The sequence below is a fragment of the Mangifera indica genome, chromosome 4 (assembly GCF_011075055.1).
Source record: "Mangifera indica cultivar Alphonso chromosome 4, CATAS_Mindica_2.1, whole genome shotgun sequence".
Taxonomy (NCBI): domain Eukaryota; kingdom Viridiplantae; phylum Streptophyta; class Magnoliopsida; order Sapindales; family Anacardiaceae; genus Mangifera; species Mangifera indica.
In genome coordinates this window covers 18345259-18372042 of record NC_058140.1, presented here as the reverse complement: position 1 = coordinate 18372042, position 26784 = coordinate 18345259, and the positions used below count along the sequence as shown (strand labels likewise).

The 26784-nt window shown below is 35.9% G+C and overlaps 4 protein-coding genes across 5 annotated transcripts; 3 read left to right on the top strand and 1 right to left on the bottom strand.

The window, feature by feature from the left end:
• Positions 1-1397: 1397 nt before the first annotated feature.
• LOC123213602 (nuclear matrix constituent protein 1-like) lies at positions 1398-10499 on the bottom strand. Its single transcript, XM_044633075.1, is given in 10 exon segments — positions 1398-1911; positions 2021-2240; positions 2994-5119; positions 6463-6546; positions 6651-6709; positions 6712-6816; positions 6819-6919; positions 7019-7272; positions 8957-9166; positions 9926-10499. Coding segments are annotated over 10 exon segments (3699 nt in total). The 5' UTR covers positions 10250-10499; the 3' UTR covers positions 1398-1695.
• Positions 10500-12029: 1530 nt separating this feature from the next.
• LOC123214140 (protein decapping 5) lies at positions 12030-16855 on the top strand. The gene is made up of 8 exons (XM_044633879.1): positions 12030-12316; positions 12504-12604; positions 13206-13277; positions 13358-14305; positions 15452-15523; positions 16007-16210; positions 16317-16427; positions 16515-16855. The coding sequence occupies exons 1-8, from the start codon at positions 12160-12162 to the stop codon at positions 16659-16661; spliced, it is 1812 nt and encodes a 603-aa protein (XP_044489814.1). The 5' UTR covers positions 12030-12159; the 3' UTR covers positions 16662-16855.
• Positions 16856-18509: 1654 nt separating this feature from the next.
• On the top strand, positions 18510-21052 carry LOC123213309 (probable transmembrane ascorbate ferrireductase 4). The gene is made up of 4 exons (XM_044632711.1): positions 18510-18824; positions 18919-18970; positions 19071-19267; positions 20520-21052. The coding sequence occupies exons 1-4, from the start codon at positions 18675-18677 to the stop codon at positions 20871-20873; spliced, it is 753 nt and encodes a 250-aa protein (XP_044488646.1). The 5' UTR covers positions 18510-18674; the 3' UTR covers positions 20874-21052.
• Positions 21053-21441: 389 nt separating this feature from the next.
• On the top strand, positions 21442-25848 carry LOC123215118. Of its 2 annotated transcripts, none has more exons than XM_044635185.1 (11): positions 21442-21833; positions 21921-22010; positions 22097-22252; positions 22989-23077; positions 23573-23661; positions 23764-23867; positions 23959-24058; positions 24133-24208; positions 24324-24435; positions 24930-25461; positions 25553-25848. In XM_044635185.1, exons 1-11 carry the CDS (start codon positions 21527-21529, stop codon positions 25644-25646), a joined length of 1749 nt encoding a protein of 582 aa, XP_044491120.1. In that variant the 5' UTR covers positions 21442-21526; the 3' UTR covers positions 25647-25848. The 2 variants fall into 2 exon arrangements, with proteins under 2 accessions (XP_044491120.1, XP_044491118.1); XM_044635183.1 differs by having other exon boundaries at positions 22097-22270.
• The last annotated feature ends 936 nt before the right edge of the window (positions 25849-26784 follow it).

The following is a 26784-nucleotide window of genomic DNA, read 5'->3' as shown; positions in this document are numbered from 1 at the left end:
TCGTATTTTCCCCTCCAATTTTAAAAATTAATTTTTACCCTCATACCTAAACTTTGAAAAGTGACTTTCACCCCCCAAATCCCTAACTTTTTTTTTTTCACTTTTTCTCCGTTCACTGATGACAACATGGCTGAAGAGAGAGTGACGAGCGTCGTCTAGATCTGGACAACGCTCATCGACCTTCACTGGACAATGGAGCGTCATCCATTCTTTGGAGGACGCTCGTCGTCCATTCTGGACGACCCTCTAGCGTCGTCCAAAGATCTGAACGACGAAACATCATCCAAATCTGGATGACCATTATCATCCAGAGGTTGACTTCTGAACGAAAACTTTTTCGTCGTTGGTCAGCTGTCGCTGGAGAAAGTAGCTGCATTTCAGTGGGAAAAAGTGAATTTTTTAAAACTTAATTCATGAGACAAATGTTAGTTTTTCAAATTAAAGGGAAGAAAATAAGAAAAAATTTTAATTATTTAATATTATTGATAAAATGATAAATTTACCCCCTAAACCCTAATAGAAAATATGTGGATGGGTCTAATAAATTAAACTTTAGGTGAATGTTTAGATTTTTTATCAAAAATAAGTATACTTTTAAGATTGGCTAAAATTTGAGTGGAAAACAATCCTTTTCTCGCTAAATGAAGGTAAGAGGCATTGGACCACACAGCACACTACTGTTGAATTTTGGGGCTAACTCTGAGGGCTATAGTCCAAACGCTATTTAATTTTCGATGGCAGCAGGCCTAAGACGCACTGACAAGTCCTTTTCTCTCTGCTATGCACTGCTTCTTTCACCTAAATTAGTGCCTAGCTTATCCCCGTAATCAAATTAAATCAATTAAATTAGCCATTTGTACCGTGTACTAGCTACAACCAATTTGGTTCGCAAATTGAGACGAAGATGAAAGTTGGAGTGTTGTTTTTTACGAGTGTTGCAAGAACCCAGAAACCAACTTAAGATGAAGTATAATGTTAAATTGAGCTTCGTCATCTTTATGTTACTTCCTTTTTTTTAATTAACTTTTGTCACCTCGAGTCAAGGTAGGATATTATAAATACCCCTTACCATATTACATTATATAAATACTCTATTAATCTTTTGTTTTACCTAATACGATAATCAAAAAATCAAAAAATCGATTATTAAATTTAAAATTTTATCTATTTAATGTGATTAATACTTATCTTGAAATTCAGATACAGCTACATGCCACCCGGTGGTTTCTGTTTTGAAGCTCACATTTTATTCATTCTATTTGTTAGTGCTTTATGTTTTGAAGAATCATCCATAACCGTGAACACCAGCTCTCGGAACACAAAGAAAATGAACCAGCATAGACGTGATACATGAGATTAAGGGCTTTGGTTTTGTCATCCATAGATGCAAATAAAAATTATAGAAGTCATCGCTCATAAAATTTGCACCAAGAAGTTACAAATACAAAAAAAGAAACCTGCAAAAGAGTGCTGGTACAATAAACCAGGCTCCAAATCTTGCACAAAATCAGTATCAACGCTAGCTTTCCCTAACATTTGTTTATTCCCCGAAGAAGACAGGTTTATACCAGTTTACGCTAAATTTTCCCGGTTGTATTAACTTCTAGTAACACCTAAAACAGAAAGAGAACTCACACCGAACTGTGTGTTCAAAGAATTAAATTATGTAAATAAAGAAACTAAGAGGAATACCCTTCAAGATGTAAAAAATTTCCACAGCTTCTTCCCAATTGAGACTTCACCAGGATGATCTGAATCATCGTCGTCATCTTCATCCTCAAGGGCTGTACTACCATTCTCATCATCTTCAACAAATTCTGCTGTCTCATTAACTTCCTCACTCAACTCAGTATTTTCAATTGACTTCTGACCATCAGCATTGTCATCAACAATGTCCTCAGTTGACTTAAACTGCATAGCATAACCATGAATGAAAAACCAGTCCAGAAAAATAATGGCTCAGGTATATCAGTTAATAATCAGCAACACACACAAATATAGAAGGGGAAACACATTTTACCTGGACAGCCCTGTCCTGTGAGAACTCCACACCTTTTACTGCAGTTACCTCCACCAACTGGGTAGATTTACCATTTTCACTGGCAACTCCCAGAGACAACACAGATGCAGCACCTGGATTCAGTACTGCTTCTGCTTTCACTACACTTGGACCTTTGGCTAACTTTTTCCCCGTCTTGTTCAGATCAGATGCAGCTTGTGTTGCTGCGGCTGTGCCTGCACTGACAGAGATAATAAAACATATCAGATTGGTTGAGTGTGCTGTCTTACTTGTACAGCTAAAGTGAAACAACACATCTAGCAAGATCACCTTAGCAATGACCAATATTAGCCATAAGGCCAGATCAATAAACTGTTTTACAAAGAGATATCTTAAATCCCTTACTGGATTTAGTTGCACCTTTTTTTTGTCCCCAGATATCAATCTCCATTCGATTTGATGGTTTAAAGTTTAAACTTTCTTTTTCCCCTCTCCAGATTTTTTAAATGAGGCATACAATATAGCCTCTGAAAGCCTTGTATATACGTATCACAATCACAACCTTATAACCTAAGTGATGATAACACCCTATCTATAAAGTAAACAAAGCCAACAGTTTGGTCATTCTTAACCTCTAAACCAAAAGAGACTATGTTGCTCATCCTTGTGAGCTATACTACAACCCTAAGCTTTGAGAGCTCTCAACCAACCTAAAGACATTTTGCTATCACTTTTCTAAAATTAAACAACAGATAAAGAAATTCAATATATGATATGTTTATTCTAGTATTAAAGTTTCATTTAAATTCAAGTAAAAGGAAAAAAGTCAATGAAAGTGCAGATGGACATGATATTGTTGAAGAAATTTCTTTTCTTGTAGAGAGTATGTCATGGATAGTTTGAACTTTCTGCCAACATATAAGGGCTAAATAATTTAATGAGGTAGCAGCAGAAATTCACAAAATTCACTTGCAAATAAACACCAGGAACTTACATCTTATGTCGCCTGAGATTGTATCGCTTCTCTCCTGGGGCTGGTAGGGCTTGAACAACAGTCTGCTGCCTCTTCCTGCGCCCACCAGCAGTGACACCATCTGAAGGTCCCTCACTATCAGCACCATCTTGCTCACTTTCTGTAATTTTAGAGGTTTTCGATCGTCGCCGCTTCTTTGTGGTACCACCAGCTACCTCCTCAGTATGACTAGATGTCCCTTGATTATCCTTGCATGGTTGCATGCTCACATTCAGTTCTTCCCCTTCAGGGCTTTCCCCAAGAAACATCTTTGCTTCTTTAACAACGGCCTTCACTGAGCGTGCTTTGTTCAATCCAGACTTGGGCTTCCTCCCAGGTTTCCGGTGAGCACTTCTTAGTTCTGACTGCTGGGAATCTTCAGGAATGTCTTCTACCTTACTATCAATGCAGCTATGATCATCAACAGATGGAGAATTCCCATCATCCACCTCTCTGATTTTGTTATCAGATTGCTGCTGTTGAAAATCAAAGGAATCATTTGCCATTCTGAAGGATGGTTGGAATTCATCTTCTGGAATTTTGCATGCTCTTGCTTCTTTGGTGACAAGCACACCAGACCCATCAGTCTTTTCTTGCTTATAAGCTGGCACAGGTATCTGCGGTTGTTCCTCTCCCAAAACTGAAGTAGAAACATGGGCACTCTTTTTAGTAGGAGAGATGCTAAAAATCCTAGAAGTGCATCTACGTAACCAAGACATCCGACCTCCAGCATCTACATAACCCAAATCAGGTCCATGAGATCTCTGATTATTTGAGTCATTTGGTACACATATATCATCTTGAAGGTTGCCCAAAGATCTATCAGCCAGTGTTGGTAAAGGAAGAGCATCCTCATCTTCCACATCAGGTAATTGCATACTGGAAAGTACAAATTCCCTTGTCATTTCTCCACAGTTCTCACAACTCTTTTGCTTCTCAACAAGCTGGAGGAAGCGTTCTTTTTCATGCTTAAACTGTTTGCGATCATGATAATGCCTCCTGCAAAGAATGTCAAGCTCATCGATGTCCTTGCGCATTCCAAGTTGCTGCTCTTTCAGCTTTTCTTTGTTCATTTTAACTTCCTGCTTCTGCCTCTCCAATTCATCCCTCTCAGATCTTATTTCTTGCATTTCTTTCTCAGCAACTTCCTTCAAGTGATTTAAATCATTAAGTTCCCTCTCTTTCATTTCATAAAATGCTCCCTGTCTTTCCTGCAGATCTTTTTCCATTCTTTCCTGTCTATTCAGCATGTCAGGTTCATGATTCATTTTCAGCATCTCAAAATCTTCAAGCATCTTCTTGCGATCATTTTGAGCATTTTCTGTAAAAAGCAACTGCTCATGCTTCATTGTGGCTTCGAATGATTCTTTCTTCAGTCTAATAGCTTCCAACTCCCTCTGAATATAATCCTGCATTACAGATTCCTCTTTTTTTAATCTTTCTTTTTCTGAATGCTGCAATTTTTCCAACTTATGTTTCTCTTCAGTAATATTTTTCTGCTCTTTACTAATTTCATCTCTTTTCTCATCTAGCCCTTCCCATTCTTTCTCAAACCTCTCCCTTTCCTGTTTCAAATCTTCATGTTCCTTCAGAAGTAACTCCTGCTGACATCTGAACATTTCTATCTGCTGTTTCAACTCTGATTGCAAACGGCAATGTTCTGACCTCTCTTCTTGAATAATTTTAAGCTTCTGACGTTCTTCTTGAATCTGGAACTCCTGCTCAGAGGTTTCAGCCCCTAACTTATCAATGTCACATTTGAGAATCTCCAAGCTCTCTCTGTCAGCAATCAATTGTTGCTTTTCAAACTCCAAATTTTTTTCCTGAGCTTTCAAAATCTTTTCTGTTTCTTTTACAGATTTCAACCTTGCTTCAAGATCCTTCTCTTTCTCTTTAACTCTCACTGACTTCTTATCCAATGCTTGTTCTCGTTTTCCCAACTTCTCTTCCTTGTGTTTAATTTCAAATTCCTTCTGCTCCAGGGCAGTTACCTTGCTTCTCATTTCCTCATCAACTGATTTCCTCTTATCTTCCAGTTCTCGCTCAAACTCCTGCCACTTAGCGTCCAGAATTCCTTTTTGATCATCGAGGAGCTTGTGAATTTCCACCTGAAAAAAGACCCATGGCTGACAGAAGTTCTAGAATGCCAACTTAATTATATAACTACATTCTAGCCAGCATAACAAACAAAAGAAACAACTGCAAGCAAGTCTCCTTTAAAGAAAGAGCATAAAGCATCACATTATCTAACCACTCAAGCAAGTCGCCTGAGGCCAACTAATCTGACCACTCAACTACCACTCTTCTTAAACAATAAATGAAAACTAACAAACACACAAACTAACACAAACAGATGCTCAAGTGCAAGCAAGCACACTAATTGGAATATGTAGCAATCAATTGCCACTCCTGTTCAAGCAAAATTAAAAACCACTCCGAAAATTCCTGCAAGCCTCAGCAACTCATTACTTCGGACAATCAACATATGAGGCAACAAAAGTTGATGAGTTGAACTAAATATTGACTGAGAAAGAGAGGGAAGGTGAGCGCTAGAGGGAAAGAGATATCAAGCAAATGTGTGGATCAGCATGAAGTTTGATAGTGGGACACAAACTCTGGCTGCCATGTGCTGCTTAAGGGAGAAAAATTGCAACAAAAATGAAGAAGTTTAATTCTAGCAAGGCCATGAGAAGAACTAAAGCAGAGGCTCACGACAGCATTCACACACACAAACCAGAAAATCAATAGATACTTAAAATTATGTTTACTATATTGGCATTGCAGCTCGAGATAGTATATCAAAAACGGCAAATATTTGCAACTATCTAAAAGGCTTGAAAATTTGACTACCTAAAATCAAACTATGCGAGTAACAACTTGCAAGTCCAACATCTAACAAGCTTGCTCAATTTGAAGAGTGAAAATCCGGAAAAGCGAAAGATGCAGGAAAACCAAGAGCTACATCCATGCCAAATAGGCTTTCAATACTGTCAAAAGATGGTTAAACTAAGCTACACATATTATTAGGGCTGGATTCGAGCCGAGCTAAGCTCGAGTTTACTTGAGCTCGAGCTTGGCTCGGTTTGTATATAATAGAGCTCAAACTTGTGGAAATCAAGCTCGAACTCGGCTCGACTGGTTTTAAGTTCGAGTTTTTTAATTATTTTGTTATTAAAACAACGACGTTTTAATACATATTGGTCAAAACGACGTCATTTTGTATCAAAATTTTGCGAATAGCTCGAACTCGACCTAGCTTATATAGGGTTGGCTCGTTTCGGGCTCGTTCGAATCGAGCTTAAGCTCGAGCTCGAGTGGGCTCGACTCGAATCCAAACCTACGTATTATGTTGTAGTTCACCAAATGAAGACAAAAAATAAACAAAAGAAAGGCATATTCCAGTATTTATTTATGATATTTGCAGCAATAAACATTAAGCATTGAAACTCACTCTTTCCCTAGCAGTAAGTTGTTCTTCCAATGTCAATAACTCCTTCTTTTTCACCTCCGATGTGCTTCTTAAGGAGTCAGCTTCCTGAATAAAAAAATCAAAGAAATAAAATTATGCCTCAAAGAAAAGGAAAATGTGAACATAAATAAAATACTTCCAACAAATAAAGACTGGCCCAAAGAACTGACTCTTTCTTTTACAATTAAATCTGCCAGTCGATTATTTATATCATCCTCCCTCTCTTCAACTTTGAGTTGGACAAATCAATTTTCTTTTCAAACTCTTCAAGGTCCCTCTCTTTCTGCTTTAGAATCCGATCCTTTTCATTTGCATTTTCCTCTCTCTGATTTATGGTCTCCTAAGCTCAATGAGCATTTCATCCTCCTTTTGTAATTTCATTTCCCACTCCCGTAAATCTTCTCTCTGTTTATAGAATGTTGCTTTGTGCGCTTCTTGTCTAAGAACAACATAATCAAATATAAATTAATCCAACCCTGAAGCAAGTTTACAAAAAATTATTAAGTGAGACATTAAAGGGACAAAACATGAAATATACTCTGCAATTAGGGAGAGGCGTTCCCTTTGAAGCACGCTGTCGCGAGCCTCCAACTCTTGCAATTTCATCTCCAATTCAGCACTTTTTCTGTTTACCTCTACAGTTTTGGCTTCAGCAGCATGAATCTTCTCCTCCACTACCAATGACTTTTCCTCAATTCCAACAACCAAAGTATTTGCATCAACCAATTTTTTCTCCGAAGAAAGTTTTACTTTTGCATGCTCCTCTTCCGTATCACGCAAAGCCTTTTCAAGCTGCAGTGACAAAATGCGATAATTACATACATGAAAATAAGAAGAGTGCACCACAAAGATTAAGAACCCATTCAAGGCCAAATGGAACAATGTCAATGGTTAAAAAAAAGTCACACATGCAAAATTCACTATCTTGAAACCAATGTTTAAACTCATTGTGGATAAAACAGACTCCAATAATGTATATTGAGAAATTGAAAGAAATTTCAATTCTTCTAGGAGCATTACATTATAAATAGCTCTATCTTAATACAACATTAAGAGGTAAACTGTGATTCATATTTGTCAATGTGGTGCCACATATCTAATAATAACAAAACAGTGATGTTTACATTAACACACCAACTGAAAGAAATCATAGCCAATTCCTCTAAAAACATGATGACCTTGATTTTGATTATCCATACATCTGTGTGTAACAACTTTACACAATGTAACATATAGAATCAAGGTTATGGTGTCCAACGATGGTAATGCATTTAATTTCAGGCTACAAATTCACTGATACATTAAAATAAGCTTAAAGCATCAACCTATGAAGACAAATCAACCTTGACAGGATAAAACTCTGCCTGCTTAACCAGAGATCTTTACATAAGAATACCAAGTTAATAAAAAGCATGGTCTAAAGATATGGATGCTCTTCAAGCAAGAAAGAAACAGGAATGATTTATAGAAAGTCAAACTTAAGGTCAGACATCTTTAATTTGGTAATTTGTCATGTAATGAATAAAAGAATATAAAAATAAACAAACTCAGTGAGGAATTCAAACCTAACACGAATAAACAAACTTTGATAATCTAGCATTGTTTCTTCCTTTCTACTTAACCATGGATCTTTGCATCAAATAACAAGTTTAATTAGTAAAATTTAAAGAAGCTTTAAAATAGAGAAAAACATGGAAAAAAATAATTTTATAATTAGTCACAATAAAGCTAAAAAATATAAGGTATGAGACTTGAATCCCACATCGAAAAGTGTGGGTTCGATATCAAAACCACTATCATGTCTTCCAATTGCAATCGTGCGACGTAGGCTTAAAGTTAGCAAAGAGCTAGAGCACAGCCAGCCTGCATGAGCTCCGAGTCTACAAAGTGTGGTAGTATGTTAAGATCTCAAATGCAAGCTATGAGATTTGGATCTCACATTGAAAAGTATGAGTTTCTAGTGTAAAGTTAAATGGTTTTGAACTTTCCACTTTTAATAACTAGCTTTTGAAGTGTGATTCTTCTAAGATTCATATCAATTTCTGGAGAAATATTACCCAAGACAATCAAAAATAAACTAAAAACCATCTAGTAAAGAAATTCACATATCTAGACATAAAGTTTAATTAAAACTTCTCCCTAACTTGTTCCATGGATAAGCACTGTACAGCCTACAACTGCAAAATTTCTCAAATAACTACATACTCAAGAATCAGTGAAAGATTACTGTATCAAATAACCAAACTAAAAAATTGAATGGCTATTTGTAAGACTTTGCTTTTTGTAAGATTTTCTCAAGACAAAATAAAAAACACCGAAAAATGTTCTGTAAATTTAAATCAGCAAGTAATCATAAAGAACAATATCTGCATTACAACAGTGGAAAATAGCATGCAAACGGGAAGCATAATCAAACATGCATCACAATTATGTATCATTAGAAGAGAAAAATTAAAGTTGAAGAGAAATAGCCTACATCAGCCACACACTGCTTCTCCGTGCTCAAGGCTCTCCTCATATTTTCCTCACGCTTCTCAGATTCAGTTAATGCAATTAAATGAGCTGACTGCTCACGCTTTAGGATCTCCTGTGTTTCTTCAAGAGCTTGCCTTAGCTCTTCAAATTTTGAAGTCCATTCTTTCTTCTCAATAAGAAGAAGCCCCATATTATACTGATAATCATACAACTGCAACAGAAGCAGTCTATCAGATGTTGAAAGGACATTGCTCAAATTTAAATAATATAAGGCTTTAACCACACAGTCAATGTCATCTCACATTAGAAACATAATGAAAGAATTGAGATGATAAAGGAACAGAAGATTAAAAAAGATCACCAATTAAAAAAAATAAAAACAATAACTGACAATAGAAAACAATTTATAGTTTAATTAAACTTTCTGACAGGAAAAGTAAACCTCTACATCAAATCACAGGCCAAGCATAAAAGTAGCGAAGAGAAATAAAACATCATACATACAGGGCAACTCAACTCTCCATACATATCAACTACCACTCATCATATCTTTAAAAATTCACTTCATGAATTAGCAAAAATGCAATTGCAGGGTAAAAATGAAAAAAAAAAAAAACATATTTCTTAGAGCTCAACTCAACTAAACCGAATTACAGGTAGGGGACATTCAAATGAACCACTTTCTCCATTCAACACTTAGCTCATAATATAACTCTAACCTCACTCTGCTCAACAACCTAGTTCACAGGGCTACATTGCCATGGGAAAACTAACTTTAAACTACACATTATCTTTCATTCTTTCTTTGTCTGATAAATAAAACCAACAGATATAATTTAATGAACAAGATAGTCTACATGAGGACACAAGCAAACCAAGAAAACCAAGAAAAGACAAGTCCTAATAAGCCACGTGAAAAACAGTTGCAGTTTAATTAGCTAGGTTCTTCCTTCAAAATTTAAAATTATACCTCTCGTTCAAGCTTCGAGGCTCTCTGCTTAAGAGCTTCACGTTCTTTCCGCTCCATGGTGGCCTCATCCAATAACCCAGCCTCCCGAAACCCCCTCCAATCATCCTCCGATTCACCCGCCTCGCCTCTCGCCTGGACGTTGGCCTCCAACAGCGAAGTCACGGGTGGTGGCGGCGGTGGCGCTGGTTGGTTTTCAGTAAAAGCAACGGCTTTCCCTTTGCCTCCAAAGTTACCATTTTTGGAAATGGTACCGCTCCTCAGCGTTTCGGTGCCTCGCGGCGTGAGCGAGATTGCCGGAATCGGCCTTCTCTGCGGCGTGAACATAGTTTCTAGTAATCAAAAATCCACTTTCTTGGAAAATGAAACCCTAACTTTTTACTTCGGTGTTCCGTAAAACTACGATGCAACGGATAATCTGACGGAGATTGAAGAAGTTTTGAGTCTGAAAACTGGGAAATAATATTTTTATTTCAAACTTAATATCTGCTTACAGACTTGAATTGGCTATGGATTCTGAATTATTTTTATAACTCAGAAAATCCAGCGTATTATCAATGCGAAGAAGACTCGCGTCCTCTGTATTTGTTTGCTATATGGGTTTACTTCTATGTCCCGAAATTTTTATCTTGCATAACTTGCTTAGAGGGTATTATAGTCATTATATAAAAGGTGACTTCGGAGTTCGGAGCGTGCGGTGTTTCATGATCGGTGTGAAATGACGTGTCTGTCACCGATGGTGGGCCTAACAATGGTCGATCCGCAACGGCTCTTTTGGCTTTAGGCAAATGCTAAATACGAGTAATATTGTGGTATACGGTGAAAATACAGAGGAATACTTCTCTCACCGTGACCTGAAGTTCATATAAAATTGGGAAAATAAATTTGGCCAAACGAGTATTCCCGGCCAAGGTTTGTAGTAAACTCATTTTCTTATGTTGGAACAGTTAAAAATCTAAATATTTATATTTTTGTTAAATTTTTTTATTATTATTAGAGATAAAATTATTTTTAATAAAAATATTTTAAAAATTATAAATTAATGACATTTTATCTCACCAGTTTTAAAACTAATAATTTTATCATTATCTTTTATCACCAAAGGTTTGAAAAATTAAAATTTTTTCTTAAAGTTTTTGCAATAGATGTTAACAATAGAAGATGATGGCGATAACAATATTCTCTCTCCCTCTCAGTTGTACTATATTTTTTATCATTTTTCCTTTCGTTGATGGCGTAACAAAAAAATTGAGATATGGATCTCTTTATGACACGATAGTGTAACAAAAAGACTCAAATCTCAATCTCTTCGTTACACCATCAATGAGGGGAGAAGATGACTGATAATAGTAAAAAATAGATTACGGTTAAAAGAGAAGTTAGAAGATAAGAAGAATGTCGTTGTCGCCATTACCTTTGGCCATAGGGAGCTACTACAAAAAACTTATAAGGTAATGTAAATTTTTCATAGTTTTGGTCAAGTTGATTATTAGTTTTTAAACTTGGAGATAAAATATAATAAATTTTTAATTTTTAAAATATTTGTATTAAATAATAATTTTACATTTAATAGTAAAAATAAAATTTAACAAAATGATAAATATTTAAAATTTTTATAGCTATGAGATAAGAAATTGTGTTTTCACCTAACCTGGGGTGAGATATAGTCATTTGGCCGATAAATTTTAATCAAAAGATTTAGTATAAGTGAAATTTAGTTTTATAGAATTTTTAAGTATCTAATGGTAATTTACAGATAATAAATTTTAGACAATTTTATATGATTAAAATTTATATTTTGATTTTTTATTATTTAAGCCAGTTTGATAATCATGTATTTACAATATTAACTAGGGTTTTGACACGTTATCTACATTGCATACGTGTCTCGATTACATTCGTTAAAACTAAAGGATCCACCAGGTGCAGCAAACACTGGGTTCCCACCTCTACTCAATAGAGTTATGTTTGGACTAAAATTCTCCCTGAATTCTACAAAAAGACCAATAAGTCCAAAATCTACCGACGTGGCTTCACTCCGTTGGTCGCCTCATCAACCCGAAACAAAATTAGCAAACACGCTTAACTGCGGGTATTAAATCATCTCTATTGCCACAAACGAAGACCCGGTCATCTCAAAGTTAAATCCCCAAACCTAAACCCTAGTTTATCGCTGGAACCGGAGAAGAACACAAAGGAAGAACAGAGATTGGAGTTATAATTGTTTGTTTCTCTATATGGCGACCGATAGTTCGTCTGGTTCGAAACCGAGCTCGTCAACTGTGGATTCATATATAGGAAGCTTGATAAGCTTGACCTCCAAGTCCGAAATCAGATACGAGGGCGTTCTGTACAATATCAACACTGAAGAGTCCAGTATTGGCTTGATAAACGGTGCTGGTTTTCGTTTCTTTGTTATTTTATTAATTTTTGGGTTTGACTATAGATTATGCGGATTGTTTGGTTGATTTTAAAAACAAATGCGAGTTTAATGTTTACTTTTAGTTTTATGTTTATTTATACCTTTTTTTTTTTTGTGTTGCACTGTCATTTGGTGATTTGAAGTGTTTATGTGTGGCAGTACGATCTTTTGGAACTGAAGGGAGAAAAAAAGATGGTCCCCAAGTCCCTCCTAGTGACAAAGTTTATGAATACATATTGTTTCGTGGAAGTGACATCAAAGTACTTTACACAGATAACTTATTTATGGCTTATTTCTGGTTGACGCATTTAATTGCTGTTATGAAGCTATACTATTTGTCATTGGCTCTCTTTCTTCATGTTTCTTATGGGAACATGTTTTCGTATCTTCATTTCAGGTTAACTTCATGTTTACAATGTGGTTCAGTCTTTGGTGTTTGCAGAAAAATTGGCCTTGTGTTATTTAGTTGCTTCAAATTTAATTGTATTGCCATTTAAATTTTTATTTTCTTTTGGCGGTTTCTAATCCATTAATTTATGTTTTCGTAATATGTCACATATTACTTTTAACTTGGTTTTCTAATTGTCATTTCCATGGGGGTTGATCAGTTTGAACTGATCCTTTTATGTTTTTGGATATCCAACTTAACATATATCGCTGACTTTTATAACTTGAAGTATCAGCCTTTATTGTGAATGACTATCAACTGACATCTGGTAAATTACTATGACAATGACAGCTAGGGAGTGAGACCTTGTTGATTTGGTTTATGAACAAGTTATTCAACGTTTATCTCTATCAAATGTTTGTGTTATTAGCTATATGCCCAAACTTTATTTTCTTCTATGCTTTGTTTTTCAGGACTTACAGGTTAAATCTTCTCCCCCTGTTCAGCCAACACCACCTATAAACAATGACCCAGCTATCATTCAGGTAAGTTGGTGCAAAGGCCTTAATAAGTGATGCCTTATATCTAGTTAACCTCACTCTGAGTTAAATGTTCTGTTTCTCAGTCTCACTATCCTCGACCATCAACGAGCTTGCCTTCTGCTGTTAGCGGTGATCCTAGTTCCCACAATGCACAATTGGGACTACCTGGCTCAAATTTCCAAGGTGGTCTACCTCTCTATCAACCTGGAGGGAATCTAGGGTCATGGGGAGCCTCACCTCCTCCTCCAACTGCAAATGGTGCTGGGCTTGCTTTGCCAATGTATTGGCAGGGATACTATGGCCCCCCAAATGGGCTTCCGCATTTGCACCAGCAGTCTTTGCTTCGACCACCTCCTGGGCTTTCGATGCCTCCTTCCATGCAATATCCTAATTTTAATGCTCCTTTGCCCACTGGAGCTTCAAACTTGCCTGGAGCTGCTTCTAATATGCCAGGTTCAAATGTGCCAGAAGCTCCTTCTCCATTACTTTCTGTTAGTACTAGCTCCCTTAATTTGACACCCACTTCTTTATCACCTTCAACTCTGCCATCAGCACTACCACTAGTGCCCTCTGCTACACTATCTTCAGAAATGTTGCCTAATAAGGGTCGTAATACTACTCTTCCCTCTACAATAAATGCAAGCTTGCCATCACTGCTGCCTCTGACTACTTCTGGTTTAGAAATAAATCCCATTGTACAACCAGCATCTGACAAGCCAAATGCTATTTCTGCTCCAGTATTGCCTTATCAAAGCTCATCACAGTCTATGCCCTTCATTGCCGGGTCATCTACTTCTACGCACATGGAAGCACCAGCACCTTCATTGGTTACCCCTGGTCAGCTGTTGCAGTCAGGACCAACTGCAGTCCATCCATCTCAAACTAGATCTTCATCTCAGTCTGCACAAACTGCTCATAAAGACGTGCAGGTGGTTCAAGTAGCATCATCATCAGAACCGTCAGTGCCAGTTGTAACAGAATCTCAGCCACCAATTTTGCCATTACCAGTACCCCGACGGGGTGTTCAAAAGGTTTTCATATCAGCATTATATCCATTATTTTATTTTGTGCCACCTTCTGTGTGCCTAACTGCATGAATGTGCCAGCTGTAGCATGTGTTATGGTTTCTCAAAGGAAAATCTTTTGCTTGTGTCTTTAGTTTGGAAAAATGTGGATGACACTAATTATTCCCAGGGAGCTCATCAACTTGTTTGGAAATATTGACTGTTCTGTGCAAATATTATGTTATTATTTTTTAATTTCTTGACCAGTGTGATGGTTTTTGGGAGGTTGAGTGGAGAGTCTGATTGATTGAGTGATTTAGTGACAGACGGGATCTGATTTGAGCTACAGATACATTGGAAAATGGATCAATAGGAATTGTTGCCCTTCACCTCTGTATTTATTATCTTTGCCATTGATGATAAGAATTGAATCCTCAGTCCTTTGCTTGGATGATAAGAATGGGAAAACTGAATGGATATTTTATGTTCTCTGACTACTATGTGTATGGCTATGGTGTTTGTTTAATGCATACTACCTTGGAAGTGTTTTCTCTGAGGTTTAAGTTTTGCTGCCAATCATATGATTGGTAGGGATTGTATAATTTGTATTTATGCTAGCATTTGGTTCACTGCATTGTATGGTTGCTGTATTTTCTTTTAAGTGATTGTCTGTGTGATGGTCTAAGCCAACTCAACAGAAATCTTAATGTGAACAGAATGTTTAGGTTAAACTTAAGGTGGCTTTTCCACCTGTTGTTAAGCAGTGTCACTCTTCTGCAGTTAGCCATGATTTTGAGGGCTTGAGTGTGCTAAAAAGTATTCTGACCTTTTTTATGGGGTAGCTTGCCGCTTATTTCTGATATACGCAGGCTGCTGTACCACAGAAAATTGTTGTTATTTCCTTTCCATATGGTCCTTGCTTTGTATTTGATTGAGAATGTTTTCTGGGATGTGCATTGTTTCCCAAGTAATTCAGAAACTGTTTTATGTTATGAGAGTGTAATAAATGAATTTTTCATCTGATTGGATTTTGTAGTTTTCTTCTGTCATAGAATGTTAATCCAGATTTGTGCTCTCATTATACTTGGAATTATGTTAACTTTGCTTTTTTGTTATTTGGCTAATTATAAACTCTTGACTTGTGTCCTTTCTCTTTCTTTTTTTTCTTATTAGCCAAATGGAGCTCCATTCCAATCTCGTCATGGTTACATGGGCCATGAAAAGGGAAGAGGAAGAGGAATTGGGGTACTGCTTTATTTGCATTTGCTTTCTAAAATATTAAAGGCATTCCACATTTCAGACAATTTCGCAACTTGAATTGTTACACATTGTGCTTATCAAAACTAGGTTTTCAAATTGATTCTCCTTTATCTCTTTAAGAATTGGGGAAGTAGGGTCATATTATAAATATGTCTTATTACAATTATGGGAGTTTCTGTACAAAGAACTGTAAATGATCTATTGTTTGGCTTAACTCTCAAGGATATACATGTTGGTTATAGCTTTAAACTTCCTAATGTGGAGTGTTGGGTCAATGAGCAAATATGTTAGGTGTTTTCAACAGTTTGGAATTTCATTATGAGAGATTTTTGGATGAATGTATGGCAGGCTTTTATTTGTTTCCTCTTGACAAATATTTAGTCAAGACAAAGTGACTAGTTTTCATAATAATTCATTGAGCATGAATCATGAGTTAATCTTATGGAAAGTTTTTTATTCATCTGGCAGAGTTCACGCCCTGTGACAAAATTCACGGAGGATTTTGATTTTATGGCAATGAATGAGAAATTCAAGAAGGATGAAGTATGGGGTCATCTTGGTAAGGGTAACAAATCCCATTCAAAGGACAACATAGAAGGTGATGGAAAAATGAGTGATGAAGATGATTTTGAAGATGAACAGGATAATGGAGCACAGAAGATTGGTGTCAAGGTTGATGTCTTCTGCCTCTGTTGAATTTTATTTTTTTGTTGAAGAAAAGTCTTTTTTCTTTCCCTTTTTAACATACGATATTTGATTTTCCGTTTATGTGCTGCAGCCTGTTTACAACAAGGATGACTTTTTTGATAGTATTTCCTGCAATGCTCTTGATTATGAATCACAAAATGGAAGGACTAGATTCTCTGAGCAAATGAAAATAGACACAGAGGTAATGTGTCTTTGTATCGATAGATTTTTTCAACTTTCCAAGAGTTGGGATCATGATCTCAGCATCTTTTATGTTTGATGGGTGCAGACTTTTGGTGATTTCTCAAGGCATCGAGGTGGACGAGGTAGCCGTGGGCCTAGACATGGTGGTCGTTCTCGAGGTTCATATTATGGAAGGGGGTATGGCCATGTTGGAAGGGGTCGGGGGCGTGCCATGCCTGATCGGGCTTTATAGGCAGTTTGCTTTTTCATGATTTATAGTGTTTAAATCTATTACCCGACTGCCCATTAGATAAAAAATTGATCTAGTGCGGTTTCTAAAGTTTACGGTTTTTTGGATTGTTCAGAAATAAGTTGTGTCTACCGTTGTTTCTTTTTTAACTTGTCTTCTTCATCTGTTTCGGCAATAGTTGAAACCGCCTTGGAATACATATTCATACGTATTTTTAGCTTTACCAAGGAACAAAAAGGAAATACTTTAGATATGTTGACCCACATAAAATTTAAAAGAGCAATACTATATGTATCCACTTTAGGTACACAAATATATACACATTCATATGTGTTATTATATGATTGGTTATTGTTTTATTCTTAATTCAAAATCATTCAATCACATGATGACACATATAAATGTGTATACATTTGTATATCTAAAATGGGTATACATAGTTTTATTGAATTTAAAAATAGCTACTTGCATGTGGCAACTAGGACTTTTCTTTGAGGCGGGGAGGGCCTTCTGCCATGGAGCAAAGCTAAGTTGTCAAAGAAAAGAACATCCCCGTTCTCCCACTTGAACTGGATGCTCTCTTCTTCAATGATCTCTTCACATGGAATCACTACATTTCTCGCTATCTCTGTTCCATCCTCCATTAACGCTGAGCTAATCTCCTTCCCATGCATCCACACAACAATGTTGAACCACATCCTTTGTTCCTTTTCTTCCATCGAACACCTTTGTTAAGCCTCGTACGCCAATATTATCTTCACTGTATCATTTGGAAGCCACTCCAAATCCATCCCTAGTGCCTTTGCCTGTATCATCATAATATTGCCCCGTATCCAATATTATCTTCACTGTGCCATCAAACACCTTTGCTTTGTTGCATCATCCAAACGCAACAAAGGATGGCAAAACATCGTCCTTTGCTGCGTCTTTCAAATGTGACAACAACCATTGTTGTCCTTCGTGATAGTTGGATAGTTATCTTTCATCGTCGAATCTAAAAGAGGTGAAAAACATTAACCAATGGTTGAAATAGTTATGACCGAAGAAGTTAAACAAAACCTAAAGATAATATTTAAACTTTTCAAACTTTGAGAATGAGGTGAATTGTTATTTTTTAAAATCTAGAGAGGTTAATGATAGTAACTTATAAAAATTTAGGATTTAGTAGTGAAATAACGATTTTACCATTGCTAATAACTAAAAATTGTTATGACAATTAACCTATAAGTAGGTGTTTAAGTTTTTTATGTGTCCGTAAGTATGTTTTTGAAATTAAAGTAAAACTTGGATGAAAAATAGTCCTTTACCCAACAAAAAACAGTAATTTTACAATAATATTATATGTATAATTTTATATACAAATAATAATATATAATTAAATATAATTTTATCTTTATTTTTTAATGATTTAATTATATAATAATATATAATTATTTACGTTAAACTTGTATATAAAAACTCATTCCTATAACATTTCTCTAACTTTTATGTGTCTTTATTTACGGTGCAGACGGCACTCAACGTAACACGAGTTACAAGAATTTGCAAGCTCACGGCACAATTCATCATGCTTAGAGGTTGAAATTGTCTCTAAGCCCATCAATTAGACGCCTAGTGGGCTATACCAACGAGCCTGAGTCCTGACATTAATTTTAAGATTATACTATCGTGAACCGTGCCAAAAATGGAGGGTGTGGCCCGCCTTTGCCATATCTTAGTCCAAGGGAAAAGCACCAAGTCCTTTCAATTTTTTTTTTCTTTTTCTTTAACATCTTTTATTTTTCTTATCTTAGAAAAAATTTATAAATTTATTAAAAAAATCAGTAACTCTCGATGCTCCATTCCAAAATAAACAACTTTTAGATAAAAGTACTACTTTACTCTACTGCTAACAGTGCTTCCTTTGGAGCTATTGTAGATCCAGAGCTCAGTTGTCGGTGGCTCTAAACAGTCCACTATCAACTCTGTGTTTGAAAGTTGAAACTAAAACTACATCTTGCAAACAAACACTCCCATATGGCTACTCTCTCTGCTTCAATACTTCCACTCTTGTTCATTGCGAGAATATCAGGGCTTTTTGTTGCAAGTTTGGTCATTTTATGGGCTCTTGCTTTTAAGTCTAGTTTCCTTCCTCACTCTTCCTCTCAGGAAGACCTCGTCTATGCGGTATTTGTATTCTCTCTCTCTCTCTGCATGCGTGGTTTTCTTTCTTTTAACAGCAGGACCTAAAAATGGTGTTGGGTTTTCTTGTTTTTAACAGGTTCTTCATCCTTTGTTGATGGTGATCGGTTTCATTATCATCAGTGGAGAAGGTCGTAAAGAAATGTAGTTGTATATTTTAATTAATCGTGGCAAGAAAATGCGTCTTTAGGAAAATGGCGTTTGAGTGTTGTTTGTTTTTGTTGTTTGCAGCAATTCTGGTGCACAGATGGTTGCCTGGCTCTAGGAGTTTTAAGAAATCAGTGCATTTATGTCTTCAAGGAGTCGCTTTGGCTTGTGGGATTTTTGGGATTTGGACAAAGTTCCATGGTCAAGATGGAGTTGTGGCTAATTTCTTCAGTCTTCATTCTTGGATGGGTTTGATTTGTGTTACCTTGTTTGGAGCTCAGGTTTTGCTCTTTAATTTCCTTCATCTTTACTTATAATTTTCCTTTAATTTTTTAGCCCTTTTGAATATTTAATGCAAGTTCATGAATTTCCTGCAATAGTGGGAATATACTTGATGGGTGTCTTCATATTGAGGATTGCTATGATGAACAAGTCATATGTAGAGTCATATGGTGAATGGTAAGGCCATTGCGGTCCAATAGAAATTCTTTCCAGAAGCCCAAGTAGAGGAGCAACAGAATAATGCATTCTTAATTGTTTTAAATAGAAGCCGATTTATTTTATAAGATGAGGATAGAGTGCTCTCTCTTTCAGTAGGACTGGTTGAGAAATACTTTTTTTTTTTTTTTTGGATATTTTCAATAGGCCAAAAGACTTATTCCCATCAAAGTTTAGTGAGAACCCAAACTCTCACTTATTATCTTTCAAAAACCTAAATATTCATTTATTTGTTAAAATTCATTATTAGAGTTAGGGTAAAAAAATGTTATTTAGTAAAAATATTTAGAAACACTAAAAATTTATCATATTTTCTCTCATAAATTTAAAATCTTAATAAATTTTTTCCACTTAAAGTTTAAAAAATAACTATTTCCTTTTAAAATTTTTTTAGTCATGACTGTCGACACTCAAAGATGGCAACTGTCATATTTTCTTTCTCTCCTGACTTCTTTCTCAATCTTGTTCTATCTTTGGCTATCACCGACTAACTAAAATGTGTCTTCGTTATGTCTTTGCTAGTCAATGATGGGTCATAATTGAGAGAGAATGTAACTGTCGCCAAAAGTGATAGTTAACTTTAAAAGAAAATAGACATTTTTTAAATTTTAGGTAGAAAAATTTATTAAATTTTTAAGTTTAGAAGAGAAAATATGATAAATTTTTAATTTTTTAAAATAATTTAGATAAATAACGTTTTTACCTTTAACTCTGATAATGAATTTTAATATATGAATAGGTATTTAAATTTAAAAAAATTAACGCGGGTGACTTTTGCTTTTGACTAAACCTTGGGTGGGAATAAGTCATTGCCTTTTCAATAATTTTATAGCATGTACGGTATCTTTCTCTTGCTGGAGAATCAACCTATAAGATAATCAAACAAGTGCAGTGGATAGTGGGCTTCTGGAGCTTTAAGCATCGAGGAGAGGCCCAAAGAACACAGTAGTTTTATTGCACACCAAATTTTGTTGGGATGATTAATAGACTTTACAGATGGAGTAACAATTTTGAAGTCTTTTGATTGAAATGCAGTGGATAGTGGGCTTCTTGAGCTTTTGGCATCGAGGGGAGCTGCGGGCGGCAAGAATTAGGGTATTGCCATGGCACATTTTCCTTGGTCTCTACACATATGGGTTGGCTGTGGCAACTGCAGAAACAGGTCTTATAGAGAAACTGACATTTCTACAAAGCAGGAGAATTATATCGAAACGATGTCCAGAATCCATGGTTGTTAATAGTTTAGGACTGGGGTTAGCCTTGCTTGGTGGAATTGTAATATTCGTGGCTATTTCACCCAAGTTCCATGCTCACCAAACTAAACTCAAGTACTCAAATTCCAGTGCTGTTCTTGTTGATGAAAGAAAAGAAATCGATAGATCAAGATAATAAGATTCAATTTTAGAAGATGTATTGATGTAAGTATGTTTTCTGTGCTATGTGTTAAATTTGTTCATTTGTTTCTGGTTAGCTGAGTTGATATGTAGTTTGAATGTTTTGGCAACATGGTGGCCAAAAGGGGAATGGGAAACAAAATGAAATGATGATGGCTTGATATGGCTTTGAGACTTTTAGGCTTTCACATTATTTGCCAAATATTGTATTGTAATCCTCTTTAAATTATTATTTTCGTCAATATTGAAGTAATATTTTTTTATAAAAATTCAACTTTAATCCATTAAAATTTCGAAATTGTGACTTTTAGTTGAAATTTCTCAGCCCCCATCCTATTCATGGGTTGAATATGGTAATCTTTTAATATTAAAATAAATTACAAAAATAATATTTATTTATTGGGAATCAAACGGCCCTCGATAATCAACAAAATTACCATGTTAAATCAATTGAGGATTGGAAAGGGCAAAATTATTAGTTATGGAACCTAAAAGGGCAAATCTGACAATATGCCATAGGCGGGGTATCGCAAAATTTTAACACTATACTATACCAAATGGACAAGGGCTTTGCGCTTTACCGAAGATTGGCTTTGAACTTCTCCGAGGTGGCCTGTGGCGGATCTTACTGTAATTCCACTCTCCAAAATGAAAACCCTAACCTCGAAATTTGTTGTCTCGAGGACCCTAGAACTGCAATTGCATACGAGCTCTTCTTCATCGAATACAAATATTATATCTCCTTCATTTTTCCCCTTACAACGCCTTCGCCACCATTGCCCCATCTTCTCTTCTCCCTCCTATCTCAGACCCAGAACCAGAAATTCCAAATTGGTCCACCTCTCAGCTTCTCTCTCTCATCTCTCTTGGCTTTCTCCGCACCAAAGTGGCAGTAACGATTATAATGGTTGGGCCATTGTCGAGTCTCCTCCTGAAAACAATAACAAGAAGAAAGGTATTTGCCTTTTCTCATGATCGTTCTCTATTTCTATTTAAACGATTGTCTGACCTAACCCTGGTACTTCATTTTTCTTTTGTTCAGGTTTTTCTACATTTGTGATTGGAGTTACTGTGGGGTCTTCATTTGCTCTTTTACTTGCTGCCATTTCTTACTTTTCGCTCTCAAGAACAGGTTGCGTTCTTTGTTTAATTGATTTGATTCTTTGATTTCGCTGAGTTGATTTTATTAAAATTTACGGCAATGTATTTTGATGTCAGGTTTCAAGTTACAGTTTGGTAGTTCGTGGAATGTTTTGAATGACATTTTGAAATTGAATGAAACAAATTTTGATGAAAGCAAAACTGTGGACTCTCGCGAAACGGATGGAGACAACATCGCAAGTCCTGGCCCTAAGTGTGTACAACATGACACTGGTAAAACTGTTGCTTCAGGTACATTTACACAGTTGTTAATATGTAGTTTCTTTTAATCTCTAAATATCCCCTTTCAACTAGATTATTATGCTGCTGTGAGATTTGCAAAGCTGAAATTTCAGGTTAGAAGTTGTTTAACTCTTTGTATGATTGATTTTTTTGTATAAAATCGGTCCAAAAAGGAATGGGTTTCAGGGACAGCCGCTGGATTTCTAAATGCTGATGTATCAGATATCAGTTTTTTTTTTAAATGTTTCCTACTTTTTTTGTTTTTGTTCTTTTAAGAAATTCCAGCCAGAAGCATTTGGACTGAACTTCAAAAGGAGAACTCCTCACTCTCCATTGTTACCTGTGGTTGGTTCTGAGGCTTTTTAGGATTGTATTTTCCTTTATGAGCAGCACCTTTCAACATTCATTAAGATGAGAGTAAAGGGGAGAAGATACTTGGGGAAATGATTGATAGTTGTGCTTCCCTATGGCTATAACTATCATTTTCACTGAGTTTCTGATGCTTACTGTCAGTATAAATTGTGATGTCAACCTGGTTGTTGTAAAATTAGAAGAGATTCATAGTATATTAGCTCTTCATTTTTTCCATTCATTATTTTTTTGGCTGCTTATGGTCCATGTTCTCCTTAAATGTTTCTATTTTTAATCTCTCAGCAGCTAAAAACTCTTTTGTAAAATTCATATTTTACTTTATTATATATCTTTTTTGGCCTTGCATGTGCCTCAGGATCAGTGGACAGGCTTGAACGGGTTATTGTGTCAGTTGCCACAGATTCTACTCAACAAGAGTCCTTGTCTATATTGAAGAAACTGAAGGTTCAGTTCTAGAGCTTTTAATTTTTTGATCTGTTCTTTTTAATTTTTGGGTGTTGCAGTACAATGGGATACAAATGTTGTTTAAATTAAGTCGTGAATTCAACTTTGCCATGGCTTTGTTGAGGCATCAATTTCCTATATTCTTATTGTTGTATATGCAATGTCTAAATGAGCCTGAAGTGGTACAGCTATTTTATGAGTTCTGAAGCTGTCAAAGTTCTTACTCTTTGCTGAACAAAGTGTTGGAGGGATAGAGTTCAGAAATTCCTGAATATTAATTGCCTCCAAACAGTTGTTTTGTTGCAATGAATGAGACAATTTTAAAATTATCCGGATTTGGGCTTTATGATTACTTTTCTAGTTGGATGCCCTAGAATTTTGCATATTTGATGTGTTTCTTCTATTCTTTAAATATTGACCTTTTAACTAATGTCAGTGGAGCATTGGATCCAGTTCTGAGCATGAGTGTCTCAACTGTAATTTTAAGGTATACAGATCATTGAAGATAATGTTGAAACTGATAAATTGTGCACTAGAAGGGAATATGCAAGATGGCTTGTTTGTATAAACTCATCATTGGAGAGGTATAAATCAAATCATGTATGCAGCTTGCAATATATTTAAACAATTTTTTTAGTGTATTCTTCATGGTTTGATTCTCCTTTTTTTTTTAATTGAACTTATAGGAGTCCAAAGCACAGGATTGTTCCATCCATATCACTTTCTGGGTCCGTGGTTGCTGCTTTCAATGATGTAGATGTTGAAGACCCAGATTTTGAGTTTATCCAAGGTAAGGTTTTATCATTATGTTTGTTTTTATCTTAAGTTGGGCATATAATGAAGAGGGATTTTGAACTTTTATTTCTTAATTTGCAATTTAGCACTTGCTGAGGCTGGTATTGTTCCCAGCAAGCTATCAGGGAAGAACTATGGTTCTGACCATTCTGAAGGCCAACAAAGTGTCAACTTTTTCCCTGAGAGGTACAGCACATGGACTGATTTTAATTCTATTTTAAAATTTTTTCCCAGTAGTTAAAGAATAGTTGGTGCTGTAGGTTCATCTCTCGGCAGGATCTTATAGGCTGGAAAGCCCAAGTAGAGTATGAATTTAAGCCAGAAATCTTGCAAAAGGTACAACAAATTCTAATATGACTTGGTCAATGTTTTGCTTTGATCTTTTTCAAAGTAAAACTGATGCTTCCTCAGTCTTTCATAGTTGTTAAAACCTGACCTGTTTGCAGTCCAGATATCAACAAAAGTGGGTTATATGGATGTGAAGGCGATCAGTTCAGAGGCACCTGTGGAACTTTACATGGACTTGCTAGCTGGAGACAAGAGCATAGCTAGAAGAGTTTTTGGTATGCAACTTATCTCTTCTCTCTGTCTCTATCTGAAATCAAAGTTGCTCTAATCATTTCTAAGTTCACTGTCCAAAAATGTGTAAAAACCTCTTCTGTGGTCTGTATCATATACACTCCCACACACATGCTTTTATAGTACATTCCTCTTTGCAAGTTAGGGAATCACAATTTACTTTTGTGTGACAACTAGAAATAATAGGTCAGAGCCTGTTCCTAGGAGAAAGGAAAATTTAAATAGAAGGTGGTGTGAAGACTCATTAGTGATCACTGTCCCTCTCATTATTTCAACACCACTGTGAAAATGTTCAGAGAGCCAGTGGCAGAGTAATAAGCAAATCCTGAATACTTGAATCGATTTTTTCCTTCATGATATGTGGTTTTCCTAGCCTTCTTTCTGTTCTGGGGAGTTGAGAACTTCCACATAGTAAAACTGCATGATAGCCAATAACATACAAAGATGATGACTTTATGCTGGAATACTCATTTCATAGGTCAGAGCAAGCGATTTCAACCAAATAAACCTTCAACAAAAGCTCAAGCAGCAGTGGCATTGGTGAGTGGGAGGATGGCAGAAGCTACATATAATGAATTGTCAAGACTTGAGGCTGAAAGGTCCTCAAGGCAAGCTGAGATGGAGGAAATTAGGTCTGAGTTGCTTGATAGGGGAGACATACAAAGATGTTGGGATGAGAAGTTCAGTGAGTTGAGAACTCAATGTTTTGAGGTGGAGAAACTTTATGCATCGGCATGTGCTGATTTGGAGCAGGAGTTGAATGTTCAAGAGATGGGTTATGCTGAGGCTTTGAAGGAGAAGGCAGCCATGGATTGTCAGAGGCAACTACTTCTGAATCTGAAGGAAGAGGTTGATGAGATGACAGAAAAGCTTGCATCAGAGAGGGCCATGTTTGTCGATGAGAAGTGCAAATTACAGAATATTCTTGGTGAATTGCTAACAAAGCAGGATGGACTTCTTGATACAAAGTCTATACTGGAAGCTGAGAAAGAAGCTCTTCGAATTCTTAGGTGAAGATTATGATTATATTTCTTTATCTTATCAAAATTTGTTGGTATGTAATGAAGTGATAATTGTTGTTATATTGTTCTATAAATGCAGATCTTGGGTAGAAGATGAAGCAAGGAAAAGTCAAGCCCGTGCTAAGGTTCTTGAGGAGGTAGGACGAAGGTGGAGATGGAACAGCCATGCCTGAGTGTCGAGTACTTAAAAAATACATCAACCATTACAATGTCAAAATACTTCTTGGGGCTATGAAATAATGCCTGAATAATATGGTGTGCACAAAATTTCCTTTTGGAATTTCCTGTATGTAACTATGTTTTATTGGATGGGGAAACATTGTTAGTCTTTTCTTATAACAGCCAGATATTTCTGAGTGGATTGAAATAATGAAATTAATGTAGCAATCAAGAAAATTCATTTGGTTAAGAACAGAGCCGCCAATTCACCATGCTGAAGCTGGTTGTGAATGCCAGCAATAACAGATAGAATGCTGCATAAACCAAATTAAGAATTTGCGTGGATTTAGGCCACTTAAAATGACATCCTCTGATCCAAATCTTTTGTCATCATGCCATGATAAATCCCATGATATTATCACAAGTGTGGCGTGAGTCAGTTGTGGATTCTGGATAGCACTTTGGACGCTACATTGCCATTGGAGCCCACCATAATTTGTCTTAATTTGTCAAATAGAATTACATCAAGGATAATTTGGGGTGTTGACACAGTGAAAATCAAAAGATAGGGAGTGGTTTAAGATTAGACATTAATGCACCCAATAATTAAAGGCAGAACCAGAACCTGCAAAAAGAAAGACATGCCACGCGCATTGTTGCTGTGTCTCACTTACCAAATAATCCAATAAAATAAGAGAGTGTTTGTCAAAGATAGCCAAAAAGGTGCGCATGTAAATTTAAACAATCATTCTATTGGCTACAAATTACAATACATCTCCTCCACAATTACTTAATTTCAGCCCTCCTTTACATATCACAACTCCTATCCTATCTGTTTCTTCATTGTATGGCAAAGAGTATTTCACCATCTCCCGTGATTAAGAAATTACTCAAATACCCCCCTAAACTTTGTTTACTGATGATAAAATGAAATGTCCATTATACCCACACCTCTACCTTAACTAGCTTGTAAATTAAATTAAATTAAATTAAATTAAAGGAATTTAGAAAAATAAAGAATTGTTAAAAAGAAAAAAGATTGGTGCCAATAGCTAAGATTGTTATTTTTCCACCTTCCATGAGATATTGTTGAGGAAATTAGTTAACTTTTAAGATAGATAACTTTTAATTTTTAATAAAGTCAAATAATAA

What these genes read in the sequence shown, in the direction of transcription:
- LOC123214140 (XM_044633879.1), top strand. Translation starts at nt 12,160, where the DNA reads ATGGCGACCGATAGTTCGTCTGGTTCGAAACCGAGCTCGTCAACTGTG. An exon ending in CAGTATTGGCTTGATAAACG is followed by an intron (nt 12,317 to 12,503) that starts GTGCTGGTTTTC and finishes TATGTGTGGCAG; the next exon opens with TACGATCTTTTGGAACTGAA. An exon ending in GAAGAGGAAGAGGAATTGGG is followed by an intron (nt 15,524 to 16,006) that starts GTACTGCTTTAT and finishes TTCATCTGGCAG; the next exon opens with AGTTCACGCCCTGTGACAAA.
- LOC123213309 (XM_044632711.1), top strand. Translation starts at nt 18,675, where the DNA reads ATGGCTACTCTCTCTGCTTCAATACTTCCACTCTTGTTCATTGCGAGA. An exon ending in AGGAAGACCTCGTCTATGCG is followed by an intron (nt 18,825 to 18,918) that starts GTATTTGTATTC and finishes TGTTTTTAACAG; the next exon opens with GTTCTTCATCCTTTGTTGAT. An exon ending in TTACCTTGTTTGGAGCTCAG is followed by an intron (nt 19,268 to 20,519) that starts GTTTTGCTCTTT and finishes ATTGAAATGCAG; the next exon opens with TGGATAGTGGGCTTCTTGAG.
- LOC123215118 (XM_044635183.1), top strand. Translation starts at nt 21,527, where the DNA reads ATGAAAACCCTAACCTCGAAATTTGTTGTCTCGAGGACCCTAGAACTG. An exon ending in AGCCAGAAATCTTGCAAAAG is followed by an intron (nt 24,209 to 24,323) that starts GTACAACAAATT and finishes TTTGCAGTCCAG; the next exon opens with ATATCAACAAAAGTGGGTTA. An exon ending in GAAGCTCTTCGAATTCTTAG is followed by an intron (nt 25,462 to 25,552) that starts GTGAAGATTATG and finishes CTATAAATGCAG; the next exon opens with ATCTTGGGTAGAAGATGAAG.